Source organism: Brachypodium distachyon, chromosome 3 (assembly GCF_000005505.3).
Source record: "Brachypodium distachyon strain Bd21 chromosome 3, Brachypodium_distachyon_v3.0, whole genome shotgun sequence".
Classification (NCBI taxonomy): Eukaryota; Viridiplantae; Streptophyta; class Magnoliopsida; order Poales; family Poaceae; genus Brachypodium; species Brachypodium distachyon.
Window position 1 is genome coordinate 50,079,719 of NC_016133.3, and position 16,917 is coordinate 50,096,635.

General features: G+C 47.4%; 3 protein-coding genes across 3 annotated transcripts; 1 reads left to right on the top strand and 2 right to left on the bottom strand.

Moving 5' to 3' along the window:
- Window positions 1–2,543: 2,543 nt before the first annotated feature.
- Window positions 2,544–4,249, bottom strand: LOC100839418 (myb-related protein Zm38). The gene is made up of 3 exons (XM_003572671.4): window positions 3,946–4,249; window positions 3,596–3,725; window positions 2,544–3,485 (listed from the first exon to the last, which is right to left on the bottom strand). The coding sequence occupies exons 1-3, from the start codon at window positions 4,079–4,081 to the stop codon at window positions 2,945–2,947; spliced, it is 807 nt and encodes a 268-aa protein (XP_003572719.1). The 5' UTR covers window positions 4,082–4,249; the 3' UTR covers window positions 2,544–2,944.
- A 7,630-nt stretch (window positions 4,250–11,879) lies between these two features.
- LOC100832064 (protein GPR107) lies at window positions 11,880–13,698 on the top strand. The gene is made up of 2 exons (XM_003575324.3): window positions 11,880–12,899; window positions 13,008–13,698. The coding sequence occupies exons 1-2, from the start codon at window positions 11,964–11,966 to the stop codon at window positions 13,503–13,505; spliced, it is 1,434 nt and encodes a 477-aa protein (XP_003575372.2). The 5' UTR covers window positions 11,880–11,963; the 3' UTR covers window positions 13,506–13,698.
- A 295-nt stretch (window positions 13,699–13,993) lies between these two features.
- LOC112271491 lies at window positions 13,994–16,622 on the bottom strand. The gene is made up of 2 exons (XM_024460674.1): window positions 16,289–16,622; window positions 13,994–16,199 (listed from the first exon to the last, which is right to left on the bottom strand). Exon 2 carries the CDS (start codon window positions 15,021–15,023, stop codon window positions 14,304–14,306), a length of 720 nt encoding a protein of 239 aa, XP_024316442.1. The 5' UTR covers window positions 15,024–16,199; window positions 16,289–16,622; the 3' UTR covers window positions 13,994–14,303.
- Between the last annotated feature and the right edge of the window lie 295 nt (window positions 16,623–16,917).

The window sequence follows — 16,917 nt, forward strand, 5'->3', positions numbered from 1 at the left end:
CATTTTCTAGCATCCAAAGCCATTTTCCTGGATAGCAAATATTTTTAATAGAAAGATCCACTAAACCTAGCCCCCCCCCCCCCCCGATCTTTGGCTTGGCAGATAATGGGCCAACTTAATAAATGGTACTTCTTTTCTCCTTGGTCCACCTCGTAGTTGAGGTCCACCTGTAAGGAATCTCGTCAAACGGGATTAAACATGTGTTTTGGGCTAGTTGAGATAGTCTAACCGAAAATGTGTGTGGTTCTGTTGGCAGGTTAGCAAAAACCGTGACTGAGTGACACGACTGCCTCAAAAACCGTGATTACTAGAAATTTACACCATTTGTAATGCCAAATATCTGTAGGTGTGTCCATATCTCACGTGCATGATTTTTTAAGCAAAAGGTTTAGTTCTCAGTCAATAGTATCTAAGCCATTCCCTTCTCTTCGGTTCCAAATTTTAAAGCACAATCTAGATCCAACGGCCGCATAATCAACTTATTCCTAAATAAAAATCATGCGACTTAGCTATAGCACACCCGAATATCATTTTGCTAAGTATGTAAGCACGGAGATGTTTCTAAAAACAAAATAAAATAAAATTATATATTTACTCTAATAAAGAGCTAACTTGGTAATATATGCACCTACATGAGTTTTATCCTTACATGAAACATTAGATTATTACAAAAATACATAGAACCAAGATTATTACACATTTGAAAATTTATAATTGTATGCGATGTGACATTATAATTACATGAAACCCGTTGAAAAATGGAATGTTAAAAACAAAAGGTTATAAAAAATTATTAAAAAATACAAACCAAACACATTAAAATATATTTTTGCAATCATAAAATAAATATTAAATGTTATCTGTCCATTATACGAATTTTTCATACCTCAACATATTTGTGTCCTTCGTCCATGATGAAAACTGCAATTGTTGAATAGAATCGGGACTAAGAGGGGTAGGAGAACAGACAAGTTACAAGGAGAAGACTAGCAGCGAAAGAGAGGTGAAGAGCCGCACGGATATCTGTTGGCTGTCTTTTTTTTAGGGAAGGCCATCATGGCTAGCTTTATTACCGCTTAAATCAAAGCTACATCGTGAATAAGAAGAGGTAAAATAAAACTAGAAGGATTGTCCAACCACAAACTCGGTGGATCAATTCTCGCCATTCTCGCTAGCTCATGAGCAGCCTGATTTGACTCTCTAGGACAATGCTCTATGATAACATTTTTGAACTCCTTTAGGGCTTCTAGCCAGTCAATATAAATTGCGGCAGCAGGTGAAGAAGGCAGTTGATCGCTTGTCATTTCTTTTACTACATTAATGCAATCCGGTTGTATGACCAACCTCGAGCATTCGATACCAGCTGGTTCGTGGGAAGCAAGGGTATAGGAGACAGAGGAGAAGGGCTGATTTGAGGAGCTAGCTCCAGATGTGGCCATGGTACGAATAGCGGGCTGGTAAATATGTCCAGGACTTTGGCCACCGGACGGCCCATATAATTTGCAAAAATTCTCGGCCTAAACTGTCTCATGTGCTACTAACTCTGATCTCCTCTAAAAAAAATGCTACGACCTCCGATCCAAAATAAGTGTCGCATGATTGAACTAGGAAAAGTAAGTGTTGCAGTTTTGAATTAGGAGTTCAAACCTGCGATTTATTTTGGATCGGAGGGAATAATTTTCTTGCTTTCTTATGGCTCCGTTCACTCCGAATCGCTGCACTTCTCGTGGCGATCTGCCTTGTTTTGCATGAGTTTCTTTTAAAGTTCGGTGCCTGAATTTCTTTACAGTGATAAGAAGGTGCCCGTGCGCTGCTACGGAACACCTACATTGCGACGGAACCATAACACTATGTTTTCTCTGATTTTTATCACTACTACTTATTCCGCTTCAATAGTACGGTTGATGGGGAATTGAGGATTGGAGAATGGAGGCGGCAGCTACGGTTGATTGGGGAGAAGGCCGCCAGAAGAATGAAGATACCGGAGACGATTGAAGTCTGAACTTTGATAGAAGAATGTGAGGTCACTATGATTCAGACGGGCCCATTTGTCAGTTGTTATAAGTAGGAAAGATATCGGTGGTCATTTTGCAGAAACCAAAATTTTAAGGAACCAAAGAAATTAAACCGTTCAACCCGAATGTCTCGTAAAGAAAAAAAGGAGTCCCCATATATATAAAAAAGAACTACTAACCTAACCTATGCAAATAATCTGAGTAGCGGTTTTAGAATAGGTTATGATACGTTGCATTTATTGAAGGTTATTTATTACTCCCTACGATTCATAATACGTGTCTTGGATTTAATACGAACTTGTACTAATTTTGTACCAAATCCAACACACTAATTATGGATCAGAGGGAGTGTTATCTTTGTGAATATAAAATGTCCAAGTTTTATCCTACGTCAAATTTCTTAATGTTTGATCAGATTTATAAAAAAAATAAGCTAACGTTTACAAAATGTTTTGCTATTTGTGTGACTGCTGTAGTACGTTTTTTAGGATCAGAAAGGCATAGAAAAGAGAAATTATGCACACATGCTTAGCTCCTTCGAGAATCGTGTGTAGATCTGTTCAGCCTCCGAATTATAATACTACCTCAGATACATAACCGTAGAAGTACACGAGCTTAGCTCAGGTACGTTCTTAAACACCTTTGTTTTCTCTGTCACCTATGATTTCCGAAAGGGAAATACCAAGAGCTTATTTCTATTTTCATTCCCTGAAAAGACCATCTATTTCTAAAAGAAAAAGGGTTCTTTAAAGGCCACCGAGGCAGCAGGGGAGTGAGGCTCCTCCTCGAAGTGGGTCTCTAGTCGCCGACGCATCCTTATCCACCAACGTGTACGCAAATGGCCTATCGCTTTCGTATCGCTCTCACCTCTGTAGCCGCTACGTGTATCCTCCACACGCGTAGGTCTTGGGCAATTGGGTATGCCGTAGCTAGTAGAAAGCGAGTCCAAAGCTGTCCCAGCAGCACGCGCCAACAACGTCGACGTCATCCAGAACGACGTCATCGTCGTCGAGGTTCCACAGGCTCCCCCACGTGGCGCCGCCGTCGATCTCCCCGCTGGACCCCGCGTCGCTCGCCGAGGCGCTGGTGCCGCCGTCGACGCAGCAGCCTTGGAGGAAGTAGGCCGACATGGGGTGGTACTGGAGGAACTCGTCCATGTCCGGCATTATCACCTCCATGTCCTCGTCCTGCGTCGGTGCCGCTGGCCGTACCGTTGCTTCGTCTGCGTCATGGCTCACCGCCGCAGCGGCGGCGGCGTAGCCGGTGTTGTCTACGCTCGCAGCAACGTCTTCGCCATCGTCTTGGCCGCGAGGGTAGCCTTCCATGATCTCGCGGCGCTGCTTGAGGAACCGGGCTCTGGCGCGCTCGATGTTCTTGGACGTGGGCTTGCCCTTCTTGAAGTGCGTCCTCCAGTAGTTCTTGATCTCGTTGTCCGTCCGGCCCGGGAGGCTGCGCGCGATCGTCGACCATCTAGAAAATGTGATTCAGTGTTTTGTCAGTTCCCGGCCGGCGTCGATCATGGCAATTGGCATGGCAAGCAGCTCTAGAAATTTAGGAAGCTGTACGTTTTCAGTGCGTACCTGTTTCCCCACAAGCCGTGCAGCTCGAGTATGACGCGCTCCTCCTGCGGTGTGATCTTGCCTCTCTTGAGGTCTGGCCGCAGGTAGTTCACCCACCGTAGCCTGCAGCTCTTCCCGCTTCTCTTCAGACCTGCAGCAGAGCAACAGAATTTTGAGAAGCAGAGCGAAAGAATTCAACTATTCAACTAGCAGCTTAACCAAATGCAACTTCCTGCCTTCCTGCTGCAGGTTGGTAAAAACTAGTCTTGTTGCCGATCGAGTTACGTACCCTTACCCTGGCACCAAAATTGCGGCAGAACCAACGAGGGCAAAATGCGGAATAAGATAGCAAGAAGAAGAGAGATCAGTACCTGTGACCTTGGCGACAGAATTCCACCTCCCGTCCCCCTGTTGCCTCACGTACTCAAGCAGCAGCTTGTCTTCCTGCGCTGTCCATGGCCCTTTCCTCCACCCTCCTTCCTCCCTTCCCCAACCAAACTGCTCCATTCCAACACTCACTTGCTACGGACACCTCAAGACCAGAGCTAATTAAGCTACTCTTAATTTTTATTTTCAGAGCTATTATCCAATTCAATTCAGCCAGGCCGACCTGTAGTCTCTCCCCAGTACTGAGTGAGCTATCGAGAGAGTTGGCGAGGCGGGATGCAACAAACCAAGTGTGCCATCGCTGCATATATACTGGCGGGTACAGTCTCTCATTCTCCGGGTCACCGGTCGCCACGGGCCAGGTCGCTGTCAGGGGCACCACTGCCACTACTCGATCAGTACTCACTGAGTGAGGAGCTGGCACGGGAATCGATCGATCGGCTGCCCGAAATGCACCCCTCGGCCGGCGATGGGTGTCGCGGGTAATTCTTATCAACCTTTTGCTCCTCTTTTTCTCGACAGATATGATGATGGATTAGCGACTTACGTAGGTTTCCAGCCGAAAGCGGGGCCTCTGCGTCTAGATTAACTGCGTTTTTTTTTTCTGCTGGGTGTTGCTTTGGGTAGCCACGACAGGGACAAACCGTGGATGTTTCCTAGCTCGTAGCTATAGCTGGCCTTCCTTGCCGGATGCGGCAGATCCTTACTTGCAACTGTTTTCCCTAGCACAATCCTGTTCCCGCTATCGAGATCAACTGATGAACTTGCGTGGGGTTGAAGTTATTTCAAGGTACTTGACCTTGAATTCCTTTTGGCACTGTGTGTGTCATTTCTAGTAGCCGTAGCTCTGTTTGGTGCATCTAGAATTTGTAGATGTCAAAAGAGAAAAATCTAGAGTGTCCAACAGGGCAGCATAGATTTGGTGCTGTTTAACAATAGTACTAGTGTCCCCCAACCGAAGAAACTATAACAAAAATAGTACCACTAGTGCATCTTTCTTTTCCTAGATAAAAGGTTAACACAAATGCATGTTCGAGCGTGTGTTCAAATATTCTTTCTGCAAAGAGCTGAGCGTGCTTCGTACGATTTCTGTGACGTGTGGTGATCTCATAAGAGGACGTGTAGTACTGTGGTGTACGGGAGCTCGTGACTCGTGCCGGCAGCATATCCACGTTAGCATGTTAGTTTGTGTTAGTTTATTTGCAGACGGCGTTGCTCTGTTTTGTTGCTGAGATGACGGAAGAGTGCGGCATGTGCGATGCAGATCAAGGTCTGGAAAGCGCAGGATATGAAAATGTGAATTTCTACGGGATTTTAATAGGCGAGAATTTTGTACTGATGGTTTTGGATTGTGCACAAAAAAAAATACTGAACATACAAGCTAGAACAGAGAGATGTAGTCATGTAGATATAAGTTGTATTGGATTTCTCAAAGAAACAAAAAAAAGCTGATGTTTTAGGGTCAAAACAACGCAAGGATTTTGTCAACGCTATTCCTATAACTATAATCCAAAAATCCTAATGATCGGATTCCTAAAAAAAAATCCTTCAGAAATCAACAATCCAACGACGGCTTTAAGAGGATGTAAACTGAAACATGCGAACTTTTCTCGCCCAAGCATGTTCCATGGTTCGAATTAAACTACTCCCTCCGATTCTAAATTGTTCGAAATATTACATGTATCTAGACGTTTTTTTAAAATAGACACAATCATATTTGAGCAAATTGGAGTCAATAATTTAGAATCAGATGGAGTAGCAATCACCAAGCTTTCATCCAAGAGATTAACAGTCCTATCCTTTCGTTAAATTACTGTAGGCGACCGTTGGTTAAACCCTCCAATCCTTTCTTAGAGCCACGCATCTATTGCAAAGGCTCATTGCAAAATATCATGTATAACGCACAAATGCTTTAACCGATCACGTTTGGGCACCAGCTCCCTCCCTTTCAGCATTCACAAAAAACTACCCCTAAGCATCTGCCACCTTAGAATATGATCACTACATTCCCCGTACGTGTGATACTCCCTTCGTCTCATATTAAGCGACTCAAATTTTCTTAAATATGGATGTATCCATACCCAAAAAAGTCTAAATATATGTAATATTTCGTCACTTAATATGGGACCGAGGGAGTATACTTTTTGAAAATGGAAGTTTTATATTGCAACATCAAACACAACCTTAATTAATAAGCTCCCTTTTTCTACTTTCGAAGCATTAAACTTCAACAATTGCGAGTGTCTATTTCTCCGTCGCCTCAGAAACAGTTATTTCTCAGTCAACAATCGTAGCCATCCGATTAAGATTTTCTTATCCATCAGGCCTACATTAATCTTACGCGAATCTCAATGATTGAATCAAAAGATTGTTATCATCGACTAAGAAATAGTTATTTCTCAGTCGCCTAAGAAATAGCAAAACCAACAATTTAACATATCTAACGCATTCCTATAGCTAAGTATGGTTCGGAACAAGTTGCTTAGGCCCAATTTGTTTGGGCTTCAGTTTCAGCTTTTGGTGCTTCTAGAAATCTCAAAAGCACTTCTCCCGTTTACACATGAAGCTGAGAAACACCTCCGGACATGCTTCTCAGCTAGAAACATCAAAAACGTCCGGAGGTGCTTCTCAACTTCATGTGTAAACAGAAAAAGTGCTTTTGAGATTGCTAAAAGCACCGAAAACTGAAACAGAAATCCAAACAAACAGTGCCTTAGCATGTCAGTGCTGAGCAAGCCGGTCCTATCTATGGCGTTCGCGTCAGGTTCTAGTGCCATTTAAGCTAGGACAGTTGACTTGTCCCTGGACGTTCAGTTGAGCAGAACAGCCTCACTCGTGCTCCACATGCAGAGTTGACCTGGGCTCAACATGCGCATGGCCTACTCACCCAAGCTGGTCAAGCATTTCCTTTAATTTCATGGTTTTGTTGCTCAAGTCTCTGAGTACTTCAGTCCTGTCCCAGGCTAGGGGTGGATCTTTCAGGGTGATGCACTCTGCTGCACCATTTCCGAATCAAGCCGTGTAAAAGGTGTAACCGTTCCACCAGCTACTAGCAAAGTTGAAATGTGTTCAAAAAAGGAAGACTAAGTAGTTTGATTTGATCACTTAAATCTTCGCCAAATTAGGACAAAATCTTTCACCCCTCCTTCCTGCTAGTGGAATCTGCGTTGCTCTTGTCCGTGCCTTGCTGTTCCGGGGTCTCAACTGCAATTCGTAAATCCTGAAATAACGCACCTAACGGGTCGACGAACTTAAAATAATCCCGATCTGATCAAACGGCGATCCCGAGGTGAACCTAACTCCTCAAACACCTGGCGGTCGCAGCGGATCCTCCCGGTCGCTTCAAGGCAGAGCGATCGATCGATCCTCGACGCGGTTAGCAAGCAGAAAGGTCATCCTCTCAATCCGATCGCCGTCGCCATCGGCCAAAAAAGCGTACCGTCTGGCCGGCCCGTGCACCACCCCTGCACCGGGCTCATCCCCGGGCCTTTGACCGCCTCACCATCCATCTACGCGGCCGATCGATCGAGCGGCCGGGCGCATCATCTTCTCTCCACATTCTGTCGTTGCGTGATTGCGTCCATCTCGATCTACTCCGGTACGGCCGGTCGCTGGTCGTCTCGTTTCCGGCCGGCGTCAACACGGAGATCTCCGGGGGTGCGTCTCGTGTGCCTAACCCCACGCGCGCCCCGGCGTCCAACGGCGATCCAGCACGGGCGCTACTGTGGCCACCACGCGCCCGATCGATTATTACTCGGTTTTGGGGGGTAAACAAAGCGCATGCCAGAGTGCGTCTGTGAGTGGGCGCTGGTGACACGAGATGTGATAAAATCTATCTCGTCGAGGTGCGCTTTAGGCTTTAACAGGGGCCGGCCAGAAGGATTAGCACGGGGGAGGAAAAAGAGCAGCGAAAGTGACGAATCGGGGAGATTCCCTCGACAGACACGACACTGAATCGTCTATTCGAGTTGTGTTTGTGGTTAATTTGATTTGATGGGGTCGTCGGTGGCATGATGCAACGGGAGAATTGCGAAATGGGGAAGAAAAAAAGAAAGAGTAAAGGTTTGTTCGTTGTTTGCATGTGCGAGGGCGATCAGTTGGCCTCGCGCGACGGGGCGACGGGGGATGACTACTGAGTTGAGATGACGATTGTTGCCTTGTTGGAATGTTGGATCGATGTCAGGGTGATTAGGAGCTTTTTTTTCCCCGCTCCCTTGCGTGAATTATGGATATGCTCGAGTCTCCACGGAAATGGTGTGTACCGATTTGTTTGTGAATTTAAAAAGAGTTCGCATATATAAGATGAATTTTTTTTAGTCGGTTGTATACTTGTGTTGTCTGGAGTCAGATTAGCAGAAGATATGGCATACTGTTAGCCATCCATAGATAAAAATCGGTTTATCACTCAGAGAGATTTAGAGTCTCCACAGTATACACATATTTTAGGTGCTCATAAGTTGCACAACTTTTACACCAAACCCAAAACAAGGTATACCAGTTTGATACTCTCTTTCTCATCTTTTCAAAACTCAAAACCGAGCAGTGAGATGCCTCCGGCCAATCTGAGCCACGAGATCACGGCTTCCGGCGACTGGATCGAGGGTGAGACCGCCATGGGGCCAAATTAATGTGCACTGGCCAGTGAATTCGGCGCCGGTGGCGGGCATGTCGAGGAAGAGGGGCATCGTAAAATCAGTTTAAGGCCATCAACATAAGGAGAAATTGTAAGGATTTCAAGATTTATGGCCCTAGTCCTACCATCTATACCTCTCTTTTAGCGGTGGTGACGCTCATAGTGCGTATTAAAGTTGCAGGATGAGACATCTTATTCTACTATTTCTAGAGTTCTAATGTGCATGTAGTCAAGATTCTAAGTATAAACAAACTTGTTGCAGATTGAGTTTAGGTTTAATCAATATCCACAATACAACTAATTAACCTTTAATCTGTCCTGGGAACAATCGAGTGGTCATCTTCCAAGAAAAATAAAGCTTAGTCAAATTGGACACCGTGACTAGGGTGCAAAAAAAGCTCGAGGCTTGTGAGCTGCAGTATGATCTCATTCTGCAGCTCGGTTGAAAAACGAGTTGAGTCTGAGCCAAGCTCGCTCGAATTTGACTCAGCATATCTCGAATTAACACAATAAGGATGTTAATTTTATAATATCCATTTTTGGAATGAATTGAATTCGTTGAGTACTGTCGCCGCTCCAAGCTCGCAACATGTGCAATTCGATACATTTATGAACTATTGTGCTTCTTTTTATTCACTTTAATTTTTTTGGTGTGTTATGAATCTAAACTACCTTTAAAAGTTAAGTTTTTATTATGCTTTTTTGTGCGGTTATTGTTGTTGAAATTGTGTTGTGGCCTAAAGTCGCTGGCCTAAATAGCGAAGAGATATTTATGTTATGTATTGGAGTGAACCAATAATTTTCTAATTTTCACCGGAAATCGAAACTGGCTCGAGATCGACTCGAGACCATCACGAGCCGAATATGACCTAACTCTGCGACTCGACCTGTAGCTCGAGCAAGATTGAGCTCGCTCGTTTTATAATATGAGCTGAGTCGAACTCAGTCCAGCTCGCTCAAACTGGCTGGTTTGCACCCCTAACGGTGACAATGGCAGAAGACTATCGATGCTTACGTACGAGGGCCTCCCACTGGAACACGTACTCCGTACGTTCTTACTCCTTGGCTACTGATTGTAGTACTACAAAAATCTATCGTGTCGGCGCGCGGCCGGCCGGGAGAACTGGAACGCGGTTACTGGTATGCATTTGATGAAGGTCGCCAAACCAAGTTACTATCTTGGATCGATCGATCTGCACGCATGCGTGGCGCAACACATGTGTTACCGCCTGCCTTTACGTAATCTAATCTTCTCACACGCTTAAACACGAGGACGCGGCTACGCTCTGCGGATTTGACACGGAACCGTGAATGATCCCAGGACCAGCAGAGATCGATCTGCCACCGCCGTCGACGACCTCGCCAGTGTCAGTGGACGACCAACTAATTTGTGATGATCGGTCCACCTCGGCATATATGCAACAGGGGATGAAATTTTTACAGTCGATGTTCGCTGAGTGGCCGGATGGATTTCTTAAGTACGCGTGATAGCAAGTTCTGGCAAGTCTCGTTGATTATTGAACAGGCTATGAGTAGTAAACTATGCATCCACGGCCGATAAATATTCTCTATGTCGAACCGTCTAACCTGTCCCTTGCTAACACCTATTACTCCTACGTCGTAGGTTAACTTAGCTCATATACTATGATAAGGGATCAAATCAACCAACCTTTATTCTTTTCTTGATCTTGACCACTAAAATTAGCAGTGTGACCGGACGGAGGCAAGGGGAACTTTGTCACACGGCATATGCAGGCACGCAGCCGACCGGACGGAGAGGAATCATCCAAATCCAGCGCCCGCGCGCGCTTCGAGGGGCAAGATCGATCTCCCTCCTCCTTAAACAACGGCCCAGCACGGACGAGGGAACCGTATGCCCTCCACGTCGAGCCGTGTAGCTCCCTAGTTTAATCCGAGCCTATCGATCGCGGTCTCACCGGCCGCATCGCCAAAAGCGGCAACACATCACGGGCAACGGCACTTGTTTTTCTCCCCCGGCGCTGCCGTGGCTGCGACGGCGACCAGTCACCAGTGGGATGATCATCGATCCATGCGCTGCCCGCGCGCGCCCACCTGGCCTATGACCGGCCTACGGAGTACGGAGTGCTACTACGTTACGTTGGCCACTGCCGCTTGCTCGCTTAAGCTCAAGAATTAGGCACTCCCGTACGTGTCGGTGTGTTCTCAGAAGCAGGCAACGAGGTTATGATGGATGCGTCTCAGAAAAATTATGATGCACCATGCACGTCTCCCTTGTTTCTGCATGTAATGCATATCAATATCGGTTTGGTAATCAGAAGTTGTCTGTTTTTTATTTCAAGATCAATCAATACACTTGACGTCAGAACTTAATCCAACAACAACACTTAGAATGGAGTGAGCGGATACCACACCCAGTTGTTAATCCAACGGTTTTGATTCGTCGAATGAGATTTAATCATTTTGCTTAAAAATCAGACGACTTAGATATAATTGCACCCTATTAATAATTACAGTAAAAATAAACAATTTTTGTCCTAATTGACTGAAACCCTCACATGCCTGGATTACCTCCAACAGGCTTTAAACACCACGTTAGAAACTCGCACGCAATTGCAAGACAATGGCTTCACCCGTTTGCACACATCGAACTCCGGCTACATAAATGAGCAGCCAAGCTTACATTTTCAGAAATTCAGTTCGCCATCCCTCGTTGCTTGTTTGCCACTCAAATGAGCATCAAGCTTACATTTCTCGATTAACAACACTAAACAAAAATATGTAGAACTCTGAAGAAGCTCTTTCTTCTCTCCAAGAAATACATCGATTTAGAGATATTTTTATATTTTAAGAACTTTTTTTTAGGGAAACTCGTTTTTTAAGAACCTGTTTTCTTTTTTCTTTTTTTGAGTGGTTTTTATAAGAACCTGGTACATCGTTTCTGAACAGACAGAAGTTTTCGGGTTTCAGACGTAAAGCCCGTGAAGGCCAGCCTACCTTGGGCTGAACTCTATTCATGTTTCCATCAGGTCCACGGGTTTCCCTGAAAAGAAATCTGGCCCACTCCTTGCATATGCACCGTGTTGCCCATGAGCCATGAGTCCAATCGCTCAAAAAAAAAAACATGGGCTGAAAAGAACATCGCCAAAACGGGAGAAGAAACAATCTCGCCTTCCCTATTCGCCCCAGGGCTCTCAATCCCATGGTCCTCCCGAAAAGACGCCATGGTCATCGAGACGCCGCTTGTCCATTACCCTCGCCCAACCTCCTTCCCAATTACGCGCACGCGCACACCATGCACGCGACTCATCCTGCTACTCCCTAACGGGCCGGAAATGTAAAGTGCTGCAGCAAGAACGATTAATCCACGGCTAGCTAGCGTCGCATGACATGCGCCACGTAACATCGCGCATAGGATCCATGGGCACCATCTCCGTCGCCGTCGCCGTCGTTCTCGTATTCCTCGCGCGGGCAATCCATGCCGAGATCAGGACGATGCTCATCGCGTCGGACGCGCGGCCGCTGATCCTCTTCGAGCAGTTCGGCTTCGCGCGCGGCGGCAAGGCCGCGCTCTCCATACGCCGCTCGGAGTGGAGCCTCCGTCCGGGGTCGCGCCTGGCCGGAGGAGGAGTCGACCCGACCCTCATGGGTTTCGTCCTCATCTCCGGCGCCCAGTTCCCCAAGATCAACAACGCGTCCGAGTACGCGGCCGCCGACCCTGCCGCTGCTGACGACGGGCCAGGCCCAGGAGGCAAGCAGCACGGCGCCCGCGGGTTCTGCTTGCTGACGAGCGGGTACGCGGTCCCGATGATCCGGCTCAGTGACGTCCCGCCAGGGGGCGCCACCAGCATCCTGACCATCGACGACCCCGACGAGTACGCCGTGGTGTTCAACAACTGCCAGGACGGCGTCGAGGTCACCATGGACGTGCGCACCGAGATGTACAACGTGCGGCCGGGCGGCGGCGACAAAGCAGCAGGCCTTCTTATAAGGGACTACCTCCCCGTGGGGCTCCAGCCGCTGCCGACCATCTACACCGTCGTCTCCGCGGTGTACTTGGCGTTCCTGGCGGCGTGGGCCTGGACGTGCCTGCGGCGGCAGCGCGCCACCGCGGAGCGGATCCACGCTGTCATGGGCGCGCTGCTGCTGTTCAAGGCGCTCAAGATGGCCTGCGCCGCCGAGGACATGTGGTACGTGGAGCGCACGGGCACGCCGCACGGCTGGGACGTGGCCTTCTACGTCTTCGGGTTCTTCAAGGGCGTCCTGCTCTTCACCGTCATCGTCCTCATCGGCACCGGCTGGTCCTTCCTCAAACCGTACCTTCAGGTCACCCGTCCTTAAAAACTTCAGCATCGAATCGATATGAAATTAAACAGAGTTTGGATTAAGAACTGTACTGATATGTGGCTTCTCTGATCGAATTGTTAATTCCAGGATCGGGAGAAGAGCGTGCTGATGATAGTGATCCCGCTGCAAGTGATCGAGAACCTGGTGCTGGTGGTGATCGGCGAGACGGGCCCGACGGGGCGGGACTGGGTGGTGTGGAACCAGGTGTTCCTGCTGGTGGACGTCATCTGCTGCTGCGCCGTCTTCTTCCCCATCATCTGGTCCATCCGGGGCCTGCGCGAGGCCTCCAAGACGGACGGCAAGGCGGCGCGCAACCTGCAGAAGCTCACGCTCTTCAAGCGCTTCTACATTGTCGTCGTCGGGTACCTCTACTTCACCCGGATCATCGTGTCCGCCTTCCTCGCCGTGCTCAGCTACAAGTACCAGTGGGTCGTCAACGTCGCCATCGAGGCCGCCAGCTTGGCATTCTACCTCTTCGTGTTCTACAACTTCCATCCGGTGGAGAAGAACCCGTATCTGTACATTGCCGACGAGCAGGAGGAGTCTGCCGGTGGGCAGCTCGAGATGGACGACCGTGCTTTCTGAGATTTTTAATTCATGCGAGGCGTGCCCGTTTCGATGTTTTGTGTACGATGCTATGTATACTCCGTATTACTACTATTACTAGTTAGCTACCTGCTTTGTACAGCTAAATCTGTTGTTCAGATCTTCAGATTGATCACCTGCAGCTTGAAACTGTGATACGATCGAGGTATATAGATGCTTTGCCCCTTTTGTACATAAAGATATAGAGCAATTTGAGCTCAAGATATAATATAGTGGCGTACATACTCAGGCATACGCCGGTCCGGCTGTTTCATAATACAAGTGGTACTATTAGATTTCGCTAACACAAAGATTTAACCAAGGATCACTGTATTATCCTCCGGGTACACGGTATGTATTCTGTCGTGACTGACGGCAGCGCGTCACATTGTATCAACCGCTGGCTACATATAAAGCCAACACACTTCTCATTGATTGACTCGGGCTACATATAAAGGAGGGGAGTTACAACGAGAGGGGGAGAGACTTGCGCTAGAGGGCGCAGCTATCGGATCTCAACAGAATAAACCGAGTAGTCCAGCTAACTGAATCTACAGAGAAGGAGAAAACTAAGGAAAAGCTTAACTGAACAGCCGGGTAAAACATCTTCCACCCACAGCTTGTTCTGTATTACTACAACTATGAAAGATGTAAACTCGATTGTCTACATCAAATTTCATTCAAATGATGAAACTGAAACGATTAAGCTACTATATAATGTCAAGAAACGCAGAAGTAGATGCATTTGTTGTGTGTTCAGCGTTGACGCACATAACGGTGTACGTACAGCATCGCTCATCACCTATTGTGAACCTGTGGCCGGGGAACACAGCCGGAGTCCCCGGCGGATTGCACCATGGGCAAGCCAGCATTCACGGAGGACTTGGCGCACGGAGTCTCCAACGTCGACGAGGCGTCGCCGACCTTGGCCCAGCACGTCAGCACCACCCAGCCCTGCCTGTGGGGAGTCATGAGCGTGATCTCGAACACCGCTTCCCCGCGCCGCATGTCCTCCGCGAGGCTGTCCACCAGGAACCCCGGCACGTCCACTCCTCTGCCCCGAGCGACGAAGGACCGGTCCTTGGGCGAATGCCACGCCCTCGTGCAGACGTTACGCGGCGCCCGCGCGCCGGCCAGCGGGACGCGGAGGTAGGACACCTCCACGGACGTGCTGGGATCCAAGCAGTCGTCCCCGAACCACGGCCACGGGACGTTCAAGCTGCTGGAGGCGACCCGCACGGTCAGGTTGAACTCCGGGTCCAGCAGCGCCGACGCCGACCGGTTCGTCGTTGGGTCGAGGCCAGAGACGGCGACGATCCCCATGGAGTAGGCCGCCGGATCATGGAGGATGGGCGAAAGAAGGATGAAGATGATGGCGAAGAAGAAGACCAGCACCAGCGCAAGCAAGATCATGCTGGCAAACAATGTGACGCACACGTCCAGTTTTGTGGTGTCAGTGTGGCCGCCGTTCCGGGGCAGAACAGGCTGCTCTTCTCCTTGATCGGAGATCGCAACCATCTTTAGTCCTATCGAGGCCTGCGATTTGATCTGAACAAGCTGCAATCTGCAGACTGGCTTATATGTTCATTGATTCATTCCTAGACCGTTGGACGCGGTCGAGGGAGATCGACTTTCGTGATCGGTTTCCACAATAAAAGGGAGCCGTAACAAACTAACAACCCCGGATGAAATCTCCCCTAGCATGCAGGAGGTACTAGATAATTGGAATTATTTGCGGCGTCTTCTGATTTTGTTCTCGCTCACAAAATGTCAAATTTAAAAGTAAGACGTATTTTAAATCTTTGCATAAAAAATGTATGGTATGAGGTTTTTTAGCATAAAAAAATTATGAACTTTTGGTTACGTATTACTACTATGAGTTAAATCATAAAAAAAAAGATATGAGCTTTGAATGCGTAGAACATAGGCATATACTCTCTCCGTCCAATTGTACAGGACTTGTTTCATTTGTTTTGACCAATCCTCTGGCCAAACATGTGACTTATGTGATCTAACCATAAGTATAAACAAATACTTTTGAATATGAGTGCAATTATATCAATTTAACTCACACAAGTTTGTTTTGATGAAATTAACTCACAAAAGTTGTACATAGGATAAAGTGATAAAGTAACAAACAAAGCAAGTCTTATACAGTGGGTCGAAGGAAGTACTTACTTAAGAGTGAGGACAACAGTATAGTCAACCGCTGGCTGCAGCATGTTGCCATGTAATGATGTAATTATAGTCAGGGCCCGAAAAATATACCCCCGATGCTGAGAATCGCGATTGGTTCGTCGTTCTCGTTTCTTTTTCCGCCCGATTTCAGACCAAAACGACGGAAATCCATACGGAGCTGAGGAGGCCCGGAATTTTTTCGGAAGCTTGAGAAAGAGGAAATGGAGAGGGCGACTGCGAGAGACCTAGAAATCCGCCACCGGCGCGAGTCAGCAGCGAGGGGACACGAGGCTTCCGCAAGGCGGCGACGCAGATTCCGCCTCCGCTTCTCCGTCGGGCGTTGCTTCGGCAACGACGGAGCCGGCTCCGATCCAGTGACCGCGCCGCCACCGAATCCCCTCAAGCCCCTGTTCTCCTCCGGCGGCAAGCAGGGTAAACCTTGCCCTCATCTCACCCCGCCCTTCATCCCTTTTTTGCTTCTTGTTGCTGCGCCGTCGGGGAGATCCTTCATCAAATCTGCATCAAGACTTCAAGAAAGCAGTCAATGAATTAGCTCATCTCAGCAGCAGGACTTGGTTGAGGATGCGAAGACGGAGCAGGCCAACAGGTATGGTCTCGCGGACGCCGCCGTCTAGCTCCGGCAGGACTGCAGGAGCGTCATCCATGCGCACATACGACTGTAGTACTCTGTTGTTTGGAATTGCACAAGTACGTGTTCTCGTATTCAGATACCATGCGTATCCAAACGATATTTTGGAGAGCAAAAAATTTCCGCTGGTTTTGTTGGTGCCCGGTGAAATACAGGTGTATATGGATACAGATGTATAAACTTTCGTGAATGCCAAGCGGGGCCTCAGTCTAATAGTCAGCACTAGTAAGTAACAAGCATGTACTATTTTATACTTGGTCAAAAAAAAAGCATGTACTATTTTATTAACATTTGGCCAACATCTCACTGAGCTCGTGCTGCACGTGTCTATAAGCTTACAGTCAGCTTCTCTTCTCCCTCTTAATCTTGAAGTTCAACTACACCAAAATACTTGTCCCCCATATATTTTTTATCTAGCTCCATGACTGGTTTAAGACTTGCATCTAAATATACACAAGTTTGTTCAGAGCTTCCATTTCTTGTTTTAATTTTCTAACACATAATTATTTTTCATTAAGATGAATCTTTAAGTAACAGTTACTCCACAAATAGGTGGTTTGTGTGATACAACAAAATCATAATCAT

Excerpts from the sequence above, each read along its gene's own strand:
- LOC100839418 (XM_003572671.4), bottom strand. The coding sequence starts at position 4,081 with ATGGAGCAGTTTGGTTGGGGAAGGGAGGAAGGAGGGTGGAGGAAAGGG. Across the intron at positions 3,726-3,945 it reads TTCTGTCGCCAAGGTCACAG|GTCTGAAGAGAAGCGGGAAG; the intron begins GTACTGATCTCT and ends GCTCTGCTGCAG. Across the intron at positions 3,486-3,595 it reads CACGGCTTGTGGGGAAACAG|ATGGTCGACGATCGCGCGCA; the intron begins GTACGCACTGAA and ends CACATTTTCTAG.
- LOC100832064 (XM_003575324.3), top strand. The coding sequence starts at position 11,964 with ATGCGCCACGTAACATCGCGCATAGGATCCATGGGCACCATCTCCGTC. Across the intron at positions 12,900-13,007 it reads TCCTCAAACCGTACCTTCAG|GATCGGGAGAAGAGCGTGCT; the intron begins GTCACCCGTCCT and ends TGTTAATTCCAG.
- LOC112271491 (XM_024460674.1), bottom strand. The coding sequence starts at position 15,023 with ATGGTTGCGATCTCCGATCAAGGAGAAGAGCAGCCTGTTCTGCCCCGG.